At 40.2% G+C, this 19991-nt stretch overlaps 1 protein-coding gene across 10 annotated transcripts in view; it reads right to left on the bottom strand.

The window, feature by feature from the left end:
* myo9aa (myosin IXAa) overlaps positions 1 to 19991 on the bottom strand; it is a 90796-nt gene that overhangs the window by 34851 nt on the left and 35954 nt on the right. For 9 of the 10 annotated variants that reach the window (XM_058628746.1, XM_058628744.1, XM_058628748.1 and 6 more), the window contains exons 3-9: positions 8790 to 8884; positions 8634 to 8696; positions 7454 to 7553; positions 5465 to 5518; positions 3070 to 3167; positions 2746 to 2872; positions 1622 to 1711 (exon numbers count right to left, since the gene is read on the bottom strand). In XM_058628746.1, the coding sequence (XP_058484729.1) occupies positions 1622 to 1711; positions 2746 to 2872; positions 3070 to 3167; positions 5465 to 5518; positions 7454 to 7553; positions 8634 to 8696; positions 8790 to 8884 (627 nt within the window). The remainder of the gene's footprint in view (positions 1 to 1621; positions 1712 to 2745; positions 2873 to 3069; positions 3168 to 5464; positions 5519 to 7453; positions 7554 to 8633; positions 8697 to 8789; positions 8885 to 19991) is intronic. The other variant, XM_058628749.1, reaches the window with a different exon arrangement.

Consider the following 19991-nt stretch of genomic DNA (forward strand, 5'->3'; position numbering starts at 1 on the left):
TTTTTGTTGCCTGGTTTTTAAAATCTGGGCGAGAGACAAAAATATGCTGTGAGCATTTTAATAAAAACACAGATTATTTGCCGCAACCTTCCTTTGTTATAAACGTTCTAATTCCTGTTTCCGCTGGAAAGAGTTGACCTCGCAGTAGCACACTTGAGGCTTGGTCTTTATTAACAAAACAAACCACAGTGAACCCAGTCAAAATTCCCTTTTTTTTCTCTCTCTAAATAATTAACAAGGATATTTTAAGACACTGCAGACAAATATGTCTAATATGCTGAACTCCATACATACTGCAGTCTAATGACTCGTAAGCTTTTCATTACTTGGAGGAAGCTGGACTAAAACACTGACTCTGAGCAAATGGAGAAAACTCACTGAAACATTTTCAGTGAGACGTTCAAGTGTATGATTTCAGTGAATAGGTAATGAGATTGTTGTGATTGTGACTGAGCAATATTTATACAGAGACCACCCTCTGTGTCACTGAAGCCGTCACTGTTTGTTCATAAATAATGGCACCTAAATACCTAAAAGGCCATTATGGGGTTTTGACAAGAACACGCAACATCTTGTGGTGAAACTCAGCTGAGGCAGTTTTATGAGAATGTTTTAGGTCACCTTTTAAAATGGAAAATTATATTTTTTTTTACATCACAACAAGCTTTAAAGTTCATAAAATCTGTCCCCTCTACTCTTTCAAGACCATGATGAGTGTTTGTTTTCAGAGCAAAGGGTTTCAATAAAAACTGAAGAGTGTGTACTTGTGTACACTGTCCTTTAAACACGACCTGGTCAGACTGAAGAGGCTTGACTACAGTGCAGTTATTGAGTTGCTGCACTAGAAGAGAAAATAAGATAATTCTTTATTAGCCCCACTAGAAATAAGTATGCTACATAAACATGAGGAAATAAATGTAAAATAGCAGCATACATGTGTACATGGATTTGCTGACAAATGAGTATAGCACAGTTTCAGAGAACTGACACTTGAGTGAGTTTGTGGTACAGTCCCAGTCGACAGGGAGCACAGCCGTAAACCTGTAACTGCAGCAGGAAGGAACAATCTGCTTTCTTTCTCCTGCAGGCGCTGAGGCAGTGAATCAAATGCTCAAAACTCCATGACCACTGATTTGTACCGGTGTTTTTTCTTTCAGTCTGGCTTCAATGCTGTGTCCCAATTTCATATTACATAATTTTAGAGTGGATTTATCTTTAATGCACACTGTTATTGCAACTTGGAAGAGAACATCTGATATCAGCACAGATGTTTGAACGGCACCTAATGCCAAACTACAAAAAATGACACACCAATGGCAGGGGGCCACAGTATTAGATGTAGGTTTGAGCTGAGGACTCTTAAAGATATGTGGAATACAGGTCATTTATAGGTGAAGAAAAACAGTAAATTAATGAATCAGGTGTTTTTAAGCGAAAAAAATCTTGTTGCTGCACCACCCAAAACTGAGATCTATCAAATTATGATCAATGTGACAGACGTGGAATGATGTGGAAGATATGTCTCCCCATTTCATGATTTTAGTAGTATTACATTTACAGGTTTCTTTGTTTACTGATGAGAACTCTTCAGTAACAACAAGTGTTTAACCAGCAGTCTCACCTCAGAAAGTCTGTAAGGAACGATCAGCTTCTCTCCCACAGTCACGGTCTTCCGTGTTGTCAGAGCTTCAAACAGTATCTCTTCTTTGACCTGGAGATGAGTGACAGGAAACCAGTACAGAGTCAGACTTGTTCAAAAGAAACCTGACATTTTCTTTGATACCCAGTGTCAAACACTGAGTGACGGGATGCAGAGGACTTCAAAAATTATTTTTATCATAAGAAACTCATCAATCTCCACTCAGTCACGATGGAAAGAAGTGTGACTATTGTGCAGTAATGCACATCTGTTCATTTGTAATAAAGAAGGATGATATGTCAGGAGTTGACTCATAAATAAGCAGAAGAACAGCATTTATCCACTTCTTAAACATTATAACGGTCATGTTGGTGGAACCTGTGCAGTACGTGATGTAAACGCTGGACCACTAACTAATTACACTAATAATACAGTAACTAACAGTAACACAAAAATGTTGCCTTCATAATACCTTCAAAGACATCAACACAACATTGCCTTGATGACGAGGCAATTCATTTTGCACTTTAATTACTAATTATATCAACAAAATGTTACACAGAAACACACACAAGACACAATCATGTGATCACACTGGTGTAATCGCCAACTCTTGAGCGGTGACTTGGTCAGAGAAGGATTCCTTGTCTTTTTGTCCTTTGTCTCTACAGTCTAACTGGCTGCGTGGTCAAATGTATTATTTTGGTTCTGATACTTCATGGCTCTCACTGGCTGACTCATCCAATCATTGTTTCACCCTACAGAATTAAATAATTGACATTCCAATCCAGTCTACGACACTGATTTAATGTCTGTGATGTCTTCAGTCCAGACTTTGAGCATAACTGTCCTCTAGTGTGGCCCAAACATTTGATTTTGTCTTTTTCTTTCAAATCTAAACATATTTAAGCCATTTTCAGGCAGGAACTCCAGGTTATGTCTGGAGATTTGGTTTCGGACTTTCACCTGAGCTACTCATCCGCTCAGGGGAAAGTCGTGCAATCTCTGACAGATCTGTGGAGTTCGGTGCATGTCTGAACGCGGCTTTAGAGAATGTGCAGCAATAAATAAGAAAACATCCTTGTAGTTTTTGTGTTGCAGTATACCTCCAGCAGCTCTGAGACCACTGGCAGCACTTCAGGGTTACAGATGTCAATGGAGTCGTCCCTGTAGGTTTTCCTCTTGTAGCAGATGTTGCCCAGGTGAAGGATGGCCGACAGCAGGGAGAAGATTCTACAAGGCGGGTGAGGAAAGCGTATGAAACTGTGAATATAGTTACTTTTAATCAGTGGAAACATCTCATTTTCAAGTGATGATAATAATAATAATGTGTATTTATGTGGCTGGTGTATTGTGAAGAACACCACGCTCACTGGCGCTATTCAAGTTTCTCTTATCACAGACGCATTGCAGTTGGATGTGTCACTCACTGTTTGCGTGTGGTGGAGAGAAAGCCCACCATCTCCATGGCCAACTGAAGCCTCTCAAAGTCATGCCTCAGGTCTTCTCCTTCAACAGTGAAGCAGTCCTGTTACAAATAAAAGAAGCAGGAAGCAGGTGATGTCAGTGTCACAGCCGCCGTTACAACACAGCAACCTGAACTGAGCCAACAGAGCTAAGTGATGTTTAGACGGACTTACCGAAGACATACACAATGTCCAAATGCTTTTCATGTTTACAGAGTGTCGAGAAAAGATACTTAAAAAAGCGTCTTAGTTTACGCTGCAGCTGAAACAAAAGACTGCTTGACTCACAGTGTAACAGAGAGGCAAAACAACAGGACTCCAACCTAAGGAGAATCTAGAGAACAGCGTGAGTGGAAACCCTAGTCTAGTTTCCCCTTTAAACCAATCCACTGACATTAAGCAAGCAGGGGAAAAAAGGGCTGAGACAAGCATCAAAGCAGAGGGTTTGTCTGGGTTTAGAAAACGGATGGAAATTCTAACAAACAGAGAGGAAACAGTTTGTTCAGATACAGTAACAGTGATGTGAGCAGAAACGTGCCAAAACCGTACATACACAGTACATCACAAACCCAATAGTGTGTATGATCAAAACCAGCTCAATAGCTGCAGTAGAGCTACAAGAAAGAATTTAGGGCTCCATTAGTACAAGTCCCCTGAAGCCTTATTATTCAAGACAAGAGTTAACCCCAGGCAACTACAAAACTTGAAAGAATTTGTAATGTTGCTCACATGAAAGCCACATTTCAAAAAGCCAGTTCTATGAAAAAGGAGTCCAACAAAAAAAGTAATAAAATGTACAGTATCATAATTTAAAAATAAAAATACGTGCAATTCAGACTCCTCTTAATATCGCCACCGAGTAGGCATTGGTTTGTTAGACTGGAGCGATTTCCAAAAAACTCGGTGGAAAGATGGGGCCTGGACCTGGTTAATGTGCAGCTGCAGATTAAATTACACATTGAGATTTTAATGTTTACCATCTTCAAGTGAGTTTTAAATGAATGAATAATTATAAATAGGGTATCCCTCTTTTCCCTTCTGTTTCTCTGTCTATTTTAACTTGGAAATCATACTCAGGTCCTTGTTACAGTGCTGTAGATGTGTGTTCTCTACTGAATAGATGTGCTACTCTAGAGCAGGGCATAGTGACTTGGATACATCACAGCAAAACAAAACTGAATATTAAAAAAACGAAATAAACGTTGTGTTTCGAAAATGTTTCAAAGGAAAATGAATGTTGAAACTGGATAACATGGATCTCATTTTGTAGTCTAACTCCATAATAATAATAATCTATTTTATAAACAATAATAACTACAATAACAACAATAATAACAAGAGAGGTAATAATATGTTATAAAATGTAATCATATGTTGAATTGCCAAGACTCAAGTACAGCTGCAAGACACATCTAGCTGAGTAGAAATGCAGTTTTTTTGTACACAAAGTAGCTTAAACAACATAACTATAATATTATATTTATATAACATAATTCATTAATTAGCAACCAAATGCACATGAGGAAGGGCAAACTTTCAGATGAACCTGATTTTCCCAGAAAACAGGCATTTTCCTTGACTTCCCCTTTCTCTGTTCTCATAACATGGGCTCACTGTGAACTAGTGCTGACTCTGGAGTCACTTATAGTCCATTATAGTCCATTATAGTAATATCTGCAATATACATGAACTATTTATCAGTTTGCCAATAACATAAATTGCTGAGCAAATTTTTAACAGATATTCACATTAAGCAAAGTGAATTGTTTACAAGGCAGAAAATATGTACATTTTATCTAGATTTTATATTAATATATTTTATTTTCTAAAGTCAAGTTATATTTACAGTACTTATTTGTTGTTTGTTTTCATTTGCACTCGTTTGTAAAATTACTTTTTTTAATTTAGGTTTAATGTTAAACTCTAAATAAACACAAACTCCCATTAGATTTACAAGTTATTTATAACAAAAACTGTTTGTTTAATATATGCACGTAGTGGCTGTACAGCAGGATCAGAAACTCCCTAATGTTGGCATCATTATGGCTCGGCAGCATGGACGACTCCACCTTTTAAGACTGGTAAGCACTGCAGGGCTACAGTGGTCGGGTTGTGACTAGACACACCATCAAACAGCACAAACGTGGGGAAACAACAATTCAAGAACCACAAACCCAACAAGAAAATGTCCAAAGAGCAAGTGAGGGAGGGGCAGGGAACGAGAGAGCAGCTGTGCAAAGAAAGTGTGGTTTGAGCTCCAGTGTTTGTGTGAATAAAAATCTATATGTTGTTCCAACACACACACACACACACAGACTGTGCACACCCTAAGCCATGAAGCTGAAGCACAGATACTGACCGGTTCACTCTCATAGTAACTGTCCCAGTGAGGCTGGTGGGTTGTCTTTGTCATCTGAAAATGTTAAGGCAGGGTTTACAGGGGGAGGGGCGAGGTAGAGGTTAGACAGCAGCATTCCAAAGCCATCACATCCTGTACATTTGAACAAGTACAGCAAGATGTATGTTAAAATGCAAGCAAAGGCTGAATTTTACAGCTCCATTTAAGACATACACACAACGACAGGTGTCAAGTACTCACAGTGAGACATGTGTCAGACATTCACACAAGCATTAATTAGAGAGTTAAAACTGAACACAGACAGAAGATGGAAAACACACATGTTTGGTTCGGATTCACAGTTATGACATTGTCCAGAAGCATATCATTAGGTGTTAAGTTTCATAAAAAAGGGTGTTCATGTTGTTGTTGTTGATGTCATTATTCTGCCTGTGTTTGTTGTTCATGGACAGAAGACTGCTCTAAGTCATACTCCAACCTGTTTCTGTTGTGCAATGTTGCTGTTGTCTCCATCTGTCTTTATGAGAAACTCACTTCCTGATAGCAAAGGAAGAAATGTCGTCGGGCAACAGGTGATCTTAACACTGTTTCACTGAGAAATGAAGACTGATCGATAGATACATCAACATTGCATGAACTCAACTGTTCTGAATGTAGTGGACATTTGGTTATTTAAACGCTGTGCACTACAGTTTCAAATAAATTTCAAATAAATCTAGTCAGGCAGGAAATCAACCTTTAAACCTCTTGTTAGCTTTCAACACTGTGTATTATTTAAATGTTCATTCATGCAAAACCACATCATTTAAGACTGAGGACTGAGATGTGAAAAGTGACAGACTGGAGAGGGAAAACAGCTTTAAGTGCAAAGTGTTTACATGTCATGCACAGTCAAGGATGAGAAATTAATTCAAGGCGCTCTGGATGATGCAAGCGTGGAATCAGAAAGAAAGAGGACAAACAACAGCGATACAGGACAAGGAGAGAGTATAAAGAGTGTAAGAATGTGCAAATAGATTTATGGGTGCGTGTGTATTTGTATGTGCACGTCAGTGGCATTGAGGAATTGTAGGAATTCCCTGCTCCCTTCGACGTAAGAGGAGGGCAGCAGGTCACTGGCTGTCAAAGCCCAGAGACACAGATGCAACAATCCACACTCTATATGCAGATGTGTTCATTACAGCTTGGTTTTTATAACCTAGTTTTTGCTGGGGGGGTTTGTTGTGGCAATACATGCAACAGGGACAAGGGAAAAATATCGGTTTGAATGAGGAGTGCATTTTTACACATATGCAGCGACACCCACACAAACCCACACAACACAAATGGCCGTGTTTCCACCGGCTCGACTCACCTCGCCTCGGCACGGCACGGCACGGTTAAGTAGCGTTTCCACTAGCATATTACCTGGTACCTTGTCCTTTTTTTAGTTCCTGCTCTGGCTCTGACGGAGTCTCCGGTCATGGAGGAAGTAGTGATTCAGTTATACTGAAAACAGCTGCTTTACAAATCACTAGTCACCCATTTGTGTGTGTGTGTGTCGCATGTAAAACGAAGTCCCTGCAGTTTCATGCAGCCGTGCAGTGATGACTCCGCCCACGCTGAGTAGGCTTTGAGTAGGTACTTTTTTTGTAGTGGAAAACCAACGTAAACCGTGCCACGGCGAGCCGGGGCCATAGTGGAAAAGGGCCAAAACAGGCAAACAAATTAAATTAAAACACTCATTGTTCAAGAGAAAGTGAGAGAATGTGTTGAAAACAACGGATGGAATGGGATTCCTTAGTTTCATCATTTGAGTCTTTCCCGTTTGTGGACACTGACACGCAGAGGGAAATGTGTTGGGCTTCCTCAAGTCGAAGGACAAGCAGATGATACCAACATAGATCGTGCAAACAGAAACTCACAATGGTTTGGTTGACTTGTTTATCTTATGCATTCGTTTGGAGAAAAAAAACTGTTTATCAGTGTGTGTGTTGCTGAGGGTCCCACCTGACTGAGGTAATGGTATTCTTCAGGCTTCTTGAGGTGAAATGCGGCCCTCTCTTCTTCACTCGCTCCTGCCAGCAGGTAGTAAAACACATGGTAGTTTCTAAGAAAGAAAATTCACAGTTAGTGTAAGCTTTTGTGTATTTTGTGTGTATTGTTTTTTGGCTTGTATTTGAACTGTTCTTGAAGTTTATATTTCTTTGTTTTTTGTTTTTTTTTTCAAGTGCAAAGTGACTTTGTATTTATTTCTGTACTCTGCTACATTAACACATGACTTGTCCTTCAGGAAATCTGTGAAGGCTGAACTTATTTTTATTTCAGTACTCACTAGACCAGTGTGAGCTGGATAAATTGGCAGATTGGAAATTCCTTCGAGCCACAATGCTACAGTGGTGACAGCAGAACAAAGTAGAAAAAGGAGTAATGACAGCTCAGTTTATTTGTGTGTCCAAGTGTGTGTGCTTGCCCTTTCTGTATGACAGCGTACAGGTTAGAGGTCAAATTGTACAGCAGCTGTGTGACCAAGAGTTCTCTTGAAACACACACACACACACACACACACACACACACAAACACGCACACACACACTCGCTTTTATGAGAACGGAGTCAGCGATTCATCTCAATAAGAGCTGGCTAACCCAGGGGCCCCTCTCTCTCTCCTCTGTGAGCCCCCCATGGTGAGGTTAACCTTCACCACTCCATCCAGCCAGTCCAGCACATTAGTGTCAGCCCCACTTAGAGGTCAATTCACTTTATGACTCACACTTTGGCAACGTCAAAAACACCAAACAACAGGCTCTTAGACGCATCATTTTTCTAGGTGACAGAAAAAAGGTTTAAACAAAGTACAAATGTCATGTTGTATCGATGTAACATAGAGGATTGTACGAGAGCAGCCAAAAACGTAGTGGTCCATGTGATAAACATCAGCAGTGTTGGTTTAATACATGACAAGCCTTGCTCATCAAAGAATGTTCAAATAAGCACAAGCTGTGCAAAGCTCATATTAGGTTTAGGGCAATTATTCACTTTGTCATTTATTTACCTCCATGTTTCATGTTTTGCACAGAACATCATTACTCAGAGGTAAAGCAGTCTGTCAAGTGGCACCTGCTGCTCCACACAACCAAGTTTTATTGTTTTATTACAATTCACTTTTAGTTGCCTTTCTGTGTGCTCACCGTTCATTGTGCTCCTGATAGACCAGCCTGGACTTTTCCAGAAGGTATTTCTCCACATAAGCTCTGACAGAAAAGACAAAGAAAAGCACGTACTTTACAATGTATATTGTTTTTTCTTTATGTTAAGAAAATGAAAAGCATTCTTCTTCTTCTTACCCTCTCACAATTCCACTTTCCTGGTAGTTGACCTGAATGAACTTGCCAAAGCGACTTGAGTTGTTATTGTGGGCTGTCTTTGCGTTTCCAAATGCCTGACGAGGAAGAAGAAGAGGAGAGGAAGATGAGCTACAATGAATACAAATATATACTGCTGAAAATAAAGGAGAAAATGCTGCAAGACAAAATGTCAGTGAGTGTCAGGGGTTTGAGGTTAAGTTCAGAGTCTTCGTTAGATTTGGATAACTTGTTTGTGCATCAAGCACAAGAGAGACTTTGGCCCCGTGCCATAGAGGCTGTGATGCTGGACGGCTCAGAGCAATCTTTTCCTCTTACATAGTGTCCGAGACGGATTAATAACATGGTTTTAGGATCTATTTAAGTCAGAGTCAGACAAATTGCCAGAGTGATGATGAAGGAGCCAGGATCAGCAGGCCTGATGGAAAAAAGCTCCTCAGTGAGTAATGGGATCCATGTGGCCGTGTGGAACATGTGTAGTGGTTGTACTTTAATAAGACGGTCCAGTATTTCCCCTTCACAGCTCTGTTTATGTTGTACGGCTGCCTGGAGGGGAAGTCGTTTTTCGCCCTATATAAACCCTGCAGTTATTTGTAGCTGCGCCACAAGTAAACAAATTCCTCACTGAATCACTTGGAGCGCCTCGAGCCTTGCATCTGTGGAATGGGAAAACTCCCCTCCTTGACCCCACCCGTGACCAACGCCACTTTCTAACATGCAAGCATGCGCGGATATGGCTAACATCAAGCTCATAGGACGAGTCCTGACGCAGGAGTCGGGGGGGTCATGTCAAGTGGTAGCCATGTTTGGATGAGACATAAAGAAGCACAGAGAAAAAAAAAATAGGACGAGATTTCCTTTTTCCAACCACAAGTTTAGTTTAGTCGGGTAGAGTATTCTGTTTCATAGTTAAATTATCATAATTCCAGCTTTCATTTTTCAGCATGTGCTTAGTCAGCTGTCATTCACCAGGTTGTCAATTCTGCAATCAGCTCTTCTTCTGCCCAATAGTTCTGCAACACACCTGCCTCATTCTCTGACTCCAAACCATCACAGTCTCATCTGATCCATCATTCTTTCTCTTCCATCAGTCTCACCAGGTCAACGACCACCATCACCACCAGTTTCTGGATTTTGGGGATTTTCCAACTCACTGCTAAGAAACAGATGATCTCACCTTTGATATCTTCCCCATTCTGTTCAAGCACCAAACACTATCGTCATTATTCTGAATCATCTGTAAAACAATACATTTTTCATTCACTAGTTTCTCCTGACTAGTCAGAAGTAAGTTTATGTCACATTGTGTTTAATGTATGTAAGGTAGTCATCACAAACGTCAGCTCTACATAAAGATGGAGTATTATTTCATATGACACCAACAAATATGAATGACTACATTGGCATTAAAAATGGAACAATCCAAAATAGAATTGTATCGTTTCAAAATTGCAATTCTGATTTGTAAATGAATAATTGTTAAGCCCTAGTGGTCATGTGTAAAAGTTAAAAGACAACTGTGGCATACAGTGAAATAAGGATAAATACTTAGGAAAGCAAGAGCCATCAGAGCAGTGCGCTGTAAATATCTGGGCAACGATCATCATACCATTAAGATGCTTGTGGGAACCAGGACTGAGGAGAGCCTGGGACAGTTTGGCCTCGACTATTGGCAGACACTGGCTCGAACAACTGGATCACAGCAATGAACTCGCCCTTCATTTATGACTCACTCAGCTGAACAAATCATTAAAATGGGCAGATGCAGTGGAAAAATATATTCAGCTCTGCTGTCTGGACAAAGAAAAGAGCCACACAAGGTCAAACTGAGGAACAGTGGTGGTATCATTTCACATCCAGAAATGCTGCTTTAAAAATGTGATGCCTGATGCATTCGATATACCCGGAGCAGCTGGTACTCTGTTCTCCATCTGTCTGTGAACCTGTTCACCCTCCCTGGTTCAGGAACTACAGGTCAGACGAGGACAGAGGAACATCACTCAGCGTCCCGAAGTCGAAGGAGCTTCCCAAAAGGACAGCCAGTAAAAAGGCGAGCACTCAAGCACTAATAACAACAATCAACTCACAGACAGGGCGAAGCACTCGGGTCAGAGATCAGACCTGTGTGAAATGGTCTTGGCACTGACCAGTAGGTGATGGGCCAGCAGGAAGCAGGATGTGGAACAACTAAAATGCTGAAAGCTGATTTATGCTAAAGCAATGTTTATTTGTCCACCTGGTGAGTGAAAAATATGCTTCGTTAAAGAAGCCATTTTCACAGCCCACGGTTTGTATTCTTTCTAAACATGGCAAGCTCTATCTCAACGGGAATAAAACGCATACCTCATTACAGGAGAGACATTTCTGTAATAGATCTCTGAAGGGAGATCGCAATCTAAACTCCAATCAATGGAATCAATCATATAAAGGCATGAAAAATCTATTTAAATGATGTCACTTAAAGAAGGCACTACTTTCACTAGGTCAGTAAAATGGTCAACTGGTGTCAGGACTAATTTCCTGCATTTTACATTGGTCTTGCATCATCATAAACGTCGCTGAAGGACAAACTGTGCAATCTTCAGTTACATGTCACAACAGATCGGTAACAGATGGACATTTTATTCACCCCCAGGAACCACAAGGCAGAGCGGGAACAAGCAAAGTAAGAATGACTGTACAGCAATGCTAATTTCTTCTTGTCCCTTCTCCTGTGGCCTAACTTTGTCACCAGTTACTCTGGTAGATCTAAGGCACAAAGAAAACCTCAAAAAAGAGAGGGCAGCTTGTGATGGAGTCGGAAGACACTAATTCCCTAAATCACATCATTTCATAGCATACTAACTTGTCAAACATCAAACGCGTAAGTCTGGAAAAGTACTTAAGGACGATCACAAAGAGTCAAAGAGACACCAGAGTTGTTTGTACAGACGTGATTCACACCACTTCAGTTACTCCAGTAGGTCAACATTGTTATTCCTGGCTACAAACCACAGACAGAGCCAGAGGCAGACTGACGACAGAGTTGAGTTGGTGCCAATGTGTCCAACTACGGGCTCCATCAAAGACGCTGGACACAGATGAAGGTTGAGAGGAAGCTACAAGGCTCACGTTTGCATGTGTGAACTAAACTGAAGTGTCATCATTGAGAGCCACTGTTTCATAGTGCAGCAAAGTGATACCTTCATCCACAGCAACTGACCAATCCTAAAGATTATTCAACACTTTAGAATCAATATTCTCATCAGCACTAATTACTCTCTAAGGCATGATGTTCTATATCAGACACTACTAGTCGTAGATAGTGTCAATATAGATATATATACATACAAGCACGCACAAAGGAAGTAGGAAGTCAACGTAATTAAAAACCAGTAGCACAAAATAATCCATTTTATTTTAGGCTACTATTAAAAGTTTTTATTGGGATTGGAACAAATCTTAATCAGATCTTAAAAAGTGACATATCTAATAAGACATAAAATGACCATGTTGAAACATCTTAAATCAAAATACTGGCTTCACCAATAACAATAGTGTGGCCAGTATGTTTACAAAATAAATTTTCATTTGTGGACCACAAACTGTTTATTCTGGTTTGGTGTTTTGGTCCGTTGCGCCACCCACCCACGTTATTTCAAACACTTCCAACACATGGGATGCAAGCGGAGAGCTTCAGGCCAGAAATACTGAACCTTAAAATTCTCAGTACCCCTTTCAAAAATGTCTTTATCTTATTTTGTCTTGACCAAAGGAGAAGAAAAACAAGGGTCTGCAGTGGAGATGTGTTCTAGAAATATAGACGACTAAACACAGAGAGGAAGCTGACAACAGACATGCTGGTCTGGACACTTTACTCAGGGGAAACAACACTTAAGTGAAAGTTAAGTTCAGTTAAGTTAGGATAAGCAAGTATCTTTCAATACCTTCATTTTACAAAATATTTTTTATTAGCAGGACAGGATGTATGGATAAATAACGATGACTTCTGCCTTTCTGCAGTTCCTCATTTGTTCTCTTCTAAGAAATCAGTAAGACTTTGTGCACCACCTCACACAGTGCTATTCCGGTCAGATGCTTCTGTTTGTAGTGGGTTGATTAGATCCACCTTTGTTTGTCACTGTACGCTTTGACTCATGCAGTGCAGAGCAGGCCCCCATTTAAGCATGTGACAATGACTTCATTAAGCAGAAAGTAGAGGAGACGAGAGGAGAGTTTCAGATGAATGTGGGGTCATGCTACAGTCTCACAGAGGAGTTGTAGACAAAAGACTGTTTGATTTCACTCTCAAGGGGGATAATCATTTAGAAAGTCATCAGGGTTACAAATGAATTTCCATGCTGGGTTGTGTTTAGAGATCATGTGACAGCACAGTCCCGAACTGCACAGAGAAATGCTTTGTCTCAACTTCAAAGTTACTTGAGTGAAATGGCAGTGAGATAAAAAACAGCATTCTTCAGACTCACTGACCAGAAATTGATTTAAGAAAGTGTCACCAAATTTTTAACATTCCCGCTCTGACGGTGGCCAGAGGAAGAAAATGACTCCGACAAATTGTTCCATGTGATACCACGGCTTCAAAGACGCACTGCTAATTTGACCTCTTTGGATTCATATCCTTTCCCGAGCCTTTCACCAGACCGACTCATCCACCAGAGTATGCAGGCAGGATGTCAACAATGAAGCCAGAGAAAGGGCAAGTGACCAGGCCCAACATGCATCATGGTTATGTCACCGTGCATGTGGGCAGATGTTGCTCTCCAGAGGCTACTTCATAAACATGCCCTTTGTGTCCTCACACCTCGAGTCATGGCTGACAGAGTGGACTGTGGACTGTGGTCAGTGCGGTTGTTTAATCACAGGGGGTCGACAGTCATGATGCTTCCCAGCAAAGTGAAAGCATGGTGGGATGTGGGTTCAGGCAAAGGTTGCTCTTCCCCGAAAAGTGCTCTAAAACGTTGTTGAGGTATAGCTGTTAAAACAGTGAGGAGGCTTTTCTTTATGTATAGTCAGAACATAATTGAGCTTGTTTTATATATATACTATATAACAGTACTATACTGTTTTCTTTCTGTATAAACCAGAGTCTGTAGGATTAATTGTCGAAAGGACATTTAATCAGCTGCAAATTAATGTAATGGTACAGAAGAAACTCTACACTGCTTTCACAGTGTAGAGTTATACGGTTACATTCACATCATATCTGTTATCTTTGGCATTTTGAAAGGAATGATGCGATTGAAAGTTGGTCTTCTATATTTGCAACCCTCAAACTTTTTTTCTTGTGGTGTCCGACAACTTGTGTGATTGGTCAGAAATTTGAAGTGGGCGTGGTTAAAGGGGAAATGTTGTCATTCCCTGTGAGGACTTCCCAGGAGTTCTGCATTTGAGTTTCTCGAGAAGTATGAAATGCCTCGGCCAGAAACAACTTTCTTCTTGTTCTTGCAGAGTATGAACATGTATGTTTATGCTCAAACATGCCTTGAAAAAACCCGGCTTAATAAAAGGACACAGGTGTTGCCAATGACATTAACTAGGGTTGACACTAAGGTGACACTTTTGAAATGGTTCAGTTGTTTAACAATGCATACACATGTCTTTGTATTTTGTACACAAATAAAGAGATTGGGAAATGTTTTTATAACATTTTCCACGGACACAAACATTTTATGCAAAGAAAACTACTTTTCCTTGTATTGGTCATTGCATGATAATTTATTTTCCTATGTTTTTGCGGATCAATTACAGCAACACCATTTACAGCTTCATGGCTGCTCAACGTCCACTGACTGTTCTTACCATTTGTTGCTATTCTTGTTACAATCATTCACAGATACATAAAGCTGAAACAAAATATATCAAATGAATCAAGTTAATCTACAGAAAAATAATTAAACACTCTTTATATGATAGATTTGTATTTCAAATTCCATTATGCGAAAAGCACAAGAGTCGTTTGTCTTTGGTGATAGTAAAACTGATTATCTTGAGGTTTGCAGCTTATTGTTTGGACAAACAAAGCAATGAAGCAACACCAGCTTCAGCTGAAGAAGACGTTTATTCAGTCCTTCCTGATATCTTTAGACGTTTAGAGACAGAGAGCCACTGTCTGTTGACTGTGGTATGACGCAAATGCTGAGCTCAATAAAAAAAGGAGAAGATTTAAATTCAAATCAGCAACAAAACACTGTGGATTAACAAAAGTGCCCGTTTGCACTTAAATCATGTGATTTTTTTTCAAACCACGTCTAAAGCAAGTAACAGGAGCCACTGCTCTGCATGGAAAAATGTGAGATTTACCCAGCATTGGATTGTAAGCTTGAATTAGGCCTAAAAGCTTTTTTGAAACTCTGCACTAAATCCTACAGTCACAAATGCAGCCTCTCATGATTCTCAGAATGTTCATCATCACTCTGCCATGAAACACCCTTGAGAGCAGATATGATGGTCCACTGAAATTAACAATAAAGACATTAAACTCGACAAGTTGTACGACTCTAGCAAGAAGGTTTTTGAAAAAAAAACCATCTTGGCTTTTTGTGTGGTGTTTTTCACAACTGCTGTACCCAAGAGCATTTCAGCTTTAACTTGAGTTGACACAGCAGTCACATCCATTTAGTCTTCATAATTCTGTGTATGCATAATAACATAAGACCATGAAGTTATTTATATCAGCGTATTTTCAAACTAGGACTGAGAGGAGAAAACCTGTTAGAACTTCTGGAGTTAAAGAGCAGCCTCACGGCACGGCATCATGTCATGGCATCACAGGAGTTGAGGAATTTACAATGGCTGTAAATTCCACAACTCTTGTGATGAGATGGATAAGCACACCTAGGCTGAGAGCCCTCAAACTGTGGACCAACAATGCCAACAGCTCCATGCTTTTCTTTAAGGCTCAGCTCGACCGGACCTCATGAATCCAGACCACCAGACGCTCAACTCTGGGCTCTTCTACTGGATTTTAAACTGAAGTTTCTCTTCCCCCGCTTTGTTTTTCTTCTTCAACAAAACATCATAATGAATCGTCATACACGGGCCATCTGCTGCACAAGATTGAAATCAGCCTTCGGAAAAAACAATTCCACAGCAGAGAATCTTCTGCGAGTATCTCGAGGCTTTTAGTCTATTAGAAGTAAGATTCAATATATTCCTAACTGTTGTTAAATCACCATACTGTAACATTAAAACAGAGTCAGAGACAGGCCACAAACAAATCATTATAAAAGATACAAAGAAAATGTAAAGCACTGACGAAAATGCACCAAAGAAATGACCTGAGGTAACACTTATCAAGTGTTGTAGCATCAAAATCAGTGAGAGTTGACAAGCAGCCATTGTGTGTGGACCTTGGACCTTCAGAGGCATCTCTCATTTAACGTATACTTCTCTCAATTAGAGAGGGAAAAGGCCACAGTCCTGAATTAGAGTAGCTGTGTACCTGCGCATTCAAAACCTGTGTAGGTTTTCTCGAAAGGCTGTGAAAGTGAATCAGGATTTCAAGGAACCATGTCTCATTTCACTCACTCACTCATTTTCTACTGTGGTCGACAGGGAGCTGCTGCTGATCCCAGCTGACTTAAGGCAAAGGCGGGGTACATGCTGGACAGGTTGCCAGTTGCTATCCACTGCATCGCCGTACTAATGACCTGTGGTGATCCTTCATCGTAACAAAAGACCTAATGAACTATGACATAATACTTGACCCGTGAAAGACACAACTTCACATAAATAAGAAATAGAAAAGCTGCCACATCACATTTGCACAGAGTGAGTGAGTTGGCACAGAACATTACCCTGTTATTTTTTTATCTGCAATAAAGATGAAGACTTCTGGCTCCCTCTGGAATTTGATCCCCGCTTCATTTATGCTTGCATGGATTTTATTCTCTATTTTGCTGATTCCTCAAACATCACAGAGACTAAAATAAACTAATGTAACATAAACTTTTACAGGGAGAAAAAAATGTCAACATCTATAAATATTATAAAGACGACGGGAGAACTAAATGAACGTGCACTGCACCACAAACTTTTATTCGTCACAGTGATGCTCAAAAATATTATGATTTCAAATCCTTTCCCATAATGTATATTCATGTTTAATATGAAGGTTAAAGCCTGTAAGTTCAGACTGATTAGTGCGGGTTGTTGCTGTGACGTTGCTTTGTACCTTTCATTTTATCATTGCCGTCTGACTCACAGTGTTTGTACATTACAGTGTCAAAATGAAACTGAACATTTCAATGTCAAGACAATGTGCAATAACCACCTTTACCATCACACATGTAAGGAAGGGTTATTGCTGCAGGTGAAAACATATGAAAAGAGAGATCAATATTCACGTATCTAACTATGTTACTGTCGCTTTCCAACTCTAGCCTCTATTTTTAAACACGTGGAGCATGTATATTTAGGGCGTGTCCAAATCCACTTGTGCCAAGTTGAAAAGGGTTGTACACAATAAAATAGTTTCCTAATCAATCACAAGGGTGTTTTGGGTGTGACATGCAATAAACATATGAGAGTGCTGTCTTGCATTCTCTTAACAATCCAGTGAGGTTGAACCTTGACAGACTACTATTATAAGAGTGGATTTGCCAGGTCGTCAAGAAGCTTCTGTCCCGGGGAAAAATGTCTGAGTCTATTGGCAGGACTAATACAATAATTAGCCAATATTATTCATCATGTATGTGTGTGTGTGTGTGTGTGTGTGCGTGTGTGTGTTGAGTTCATAACTCTGTACTGTAGCTCTATAAAACAGAACCAAAATTAGAGATGTTGACATGGGCTCAGCTGTACATGTGACCACAAGCGAGGAAGTGGCATTTCAACACACACAGTCACTCCCAGTCTCAGGGCCTTAGAATCCTTACCAAGATTTTGCCTCATGTTTACATTTGCGTACTGTACTGTACAAATGTGTCGATGACATCATCAATATCCATATGCATCAGTTTGCTTTAGCTTATCAGCAGTGGCGAAAATCAACTCCTAACTTTAACCATTTTCTGTATATTACCACTGATGTGGCCTATTGCTGTTTTGCAAATTGTAATCCCTTACACTAATACAGAGTCAAATATTAATACTACACCAATATATTACTGAGTAATGTGACCAAAAGCCCAAAACTGCAAGCATTACTGCCAACACCAAGTTGAACCACCTGTCCACCTGAGATACTGCAATAAACACTGCAATATCTTCCCTTTCGAGGTTCACCTCCATTTGAAAAATACTGAAATCATACCATTCTTCTTCAGTGTAACGAGATGACTGAACACAACGTCCTTTGCGTTGTGTAGTGACTATTTGTAGCTTTTCACTGAGTAACACAGCTGCCTTACAGGATTTATTTCAAACATTGTCAAGATGCCTTTGACGCAATGTCGTTACTCACACTGGCGCACAGTATCTGCTCTGTGCTTCAGTCGTCCACCTCATTATTCCTGCTTCTTCTGTCATGTGACAATTTGAAAGAAAACAAAACTTTGAACTCATGACCCAGCATTACATAAGAGGGTGCTCGGTTTCTAAAGTGTGAGAAAGGCGTTGTAATGTGGTCAAAAGACACAAGAGCCAAAGAAATCAACTTCCTTAAAACGGGACATTCTGGGATAAACAATAGTGCAGTGTTTATCCTCGTTGTATTGAGGTAGAGGAGAGGCGCAGAGAGGGACGCAAAACCCAGAAGACAGAGTGAGTGGGACCTACCATGGAGAAAAAAAGAGAAAGGTGTTTCAAAGAAATGTAGATCACAAGAATGTTTCTCTCGTGCCAGTGGTTCAGGGCATTTCCCACTGCAGGGAATCTTGTGTTAAATTAAGGTCAAATATATGGTGCTAAAGAGCCTTAAAGAGCACAGTGGCCCCTGTTCTTTAATGTCACGTACTTGGTTAAAAATGGAAAGAGGAAGCTGCATTTGTTTAGAATGTGTTCAGGTCATACAAACAGGAAGAGAAATCCACAGCATTTAACGTAGTAAAAGTAAAATATTTTATAAGAACACTGGGCTTGGCTTTCTGCGCATGCACTAAACTTTCCTCCCAAGAAACAGAAGGAGATGACAGATAAACTGCACGGTACTGTTGATGGAAATCATACGGCGCGGGTTTCTTTAGAAAACACAGCAGAACATACAGATCCACAGCACGATCCATCTCACCGCCCAGCTTTGTTTTTCTGACTGAATATGCATTAGCTTATAGAGAGATACTGTGCCACTTATGGAGATAGACGTACATAATAAATCGATTTTCTTCTCTGCTTGTATACTTGGGCTCTGCAAAGTTGTCTGATGAAACTGTGCATGTAAACGTATTGACAGGAAATGAATGATGATTCCACAGAAGCTGCAGCTCAAACACCTGGGGACATCCTGTTGTGTTTTAATGTGCTTTGACCTCTCTGAATTGTCATAGAAATCCTCATCCTAGCTCTACAACACAACAGATTTAAGAGTGAATAAAAATGTAATACACACGCTGCAGCACTCAGACCTAGACTGACCTTTATTTCAAAAAATGCTGATCTACTGGGATTTTCATACACATCAATCTCTAGTATTCACAGAAAAAGGTCCTAAAAAGAAAAGATATCCAGTGAGTGGCATTGTTGTTGACACCAACACCAACTTGCAGCCATAACTCAAATAACAGTACAATACAGTATGGAAGTGTTCACACATCCATCCACAGACTGACTGTGAGCCATAGAGGCGGTGATGACTAAGTCAGTTTCCATTCACTGGACAGTGAAGAGAAGAATGATGTCTACACTGTATGCTTGTTATGAGGATTATCAGGATCAATCTGATACAGTGTGATGGCTATGTGTTCAGTAAGTATCTGCACAAACATCTTCACTGTCAGTCCTGATCAGCCCGTCTCTCTGCTGCACTGACTGCACCAAAACAGTGGGAGAAGAAGAGCTGATGTCGGATCGTCATGACCCGCCGTCATTCCTTCCACTCAGCCCACAGATGCAGCTCAGTGCCATGAGTCATTCGACCAACATATAGAGGAACAAGACCTGATTGTTGAGTCAAATATCAGAGTGACCACTGCTCCCACGACAATGAGTAAGATGCGTTTTTTGGCCTGGAACAAGTCTATAACTAGATCATCTATGTTAATTCCATGACATGTCATCAGTGGTAAATGTGTAGTGTATCAGAGCTTC

This window comes from Solea solea, chromosome 5 (genome assembly GCF_958295425.1).
Source record: "Solea solea chromosome 5, fSolSol10.1, whole genome shotgun sequence".
Lineage (NCBI taxonomy): Eukaryota > Metazoa > Chordata > Actinopteri > Pleuronectiformes > Soleidae > Solea > Solea solea.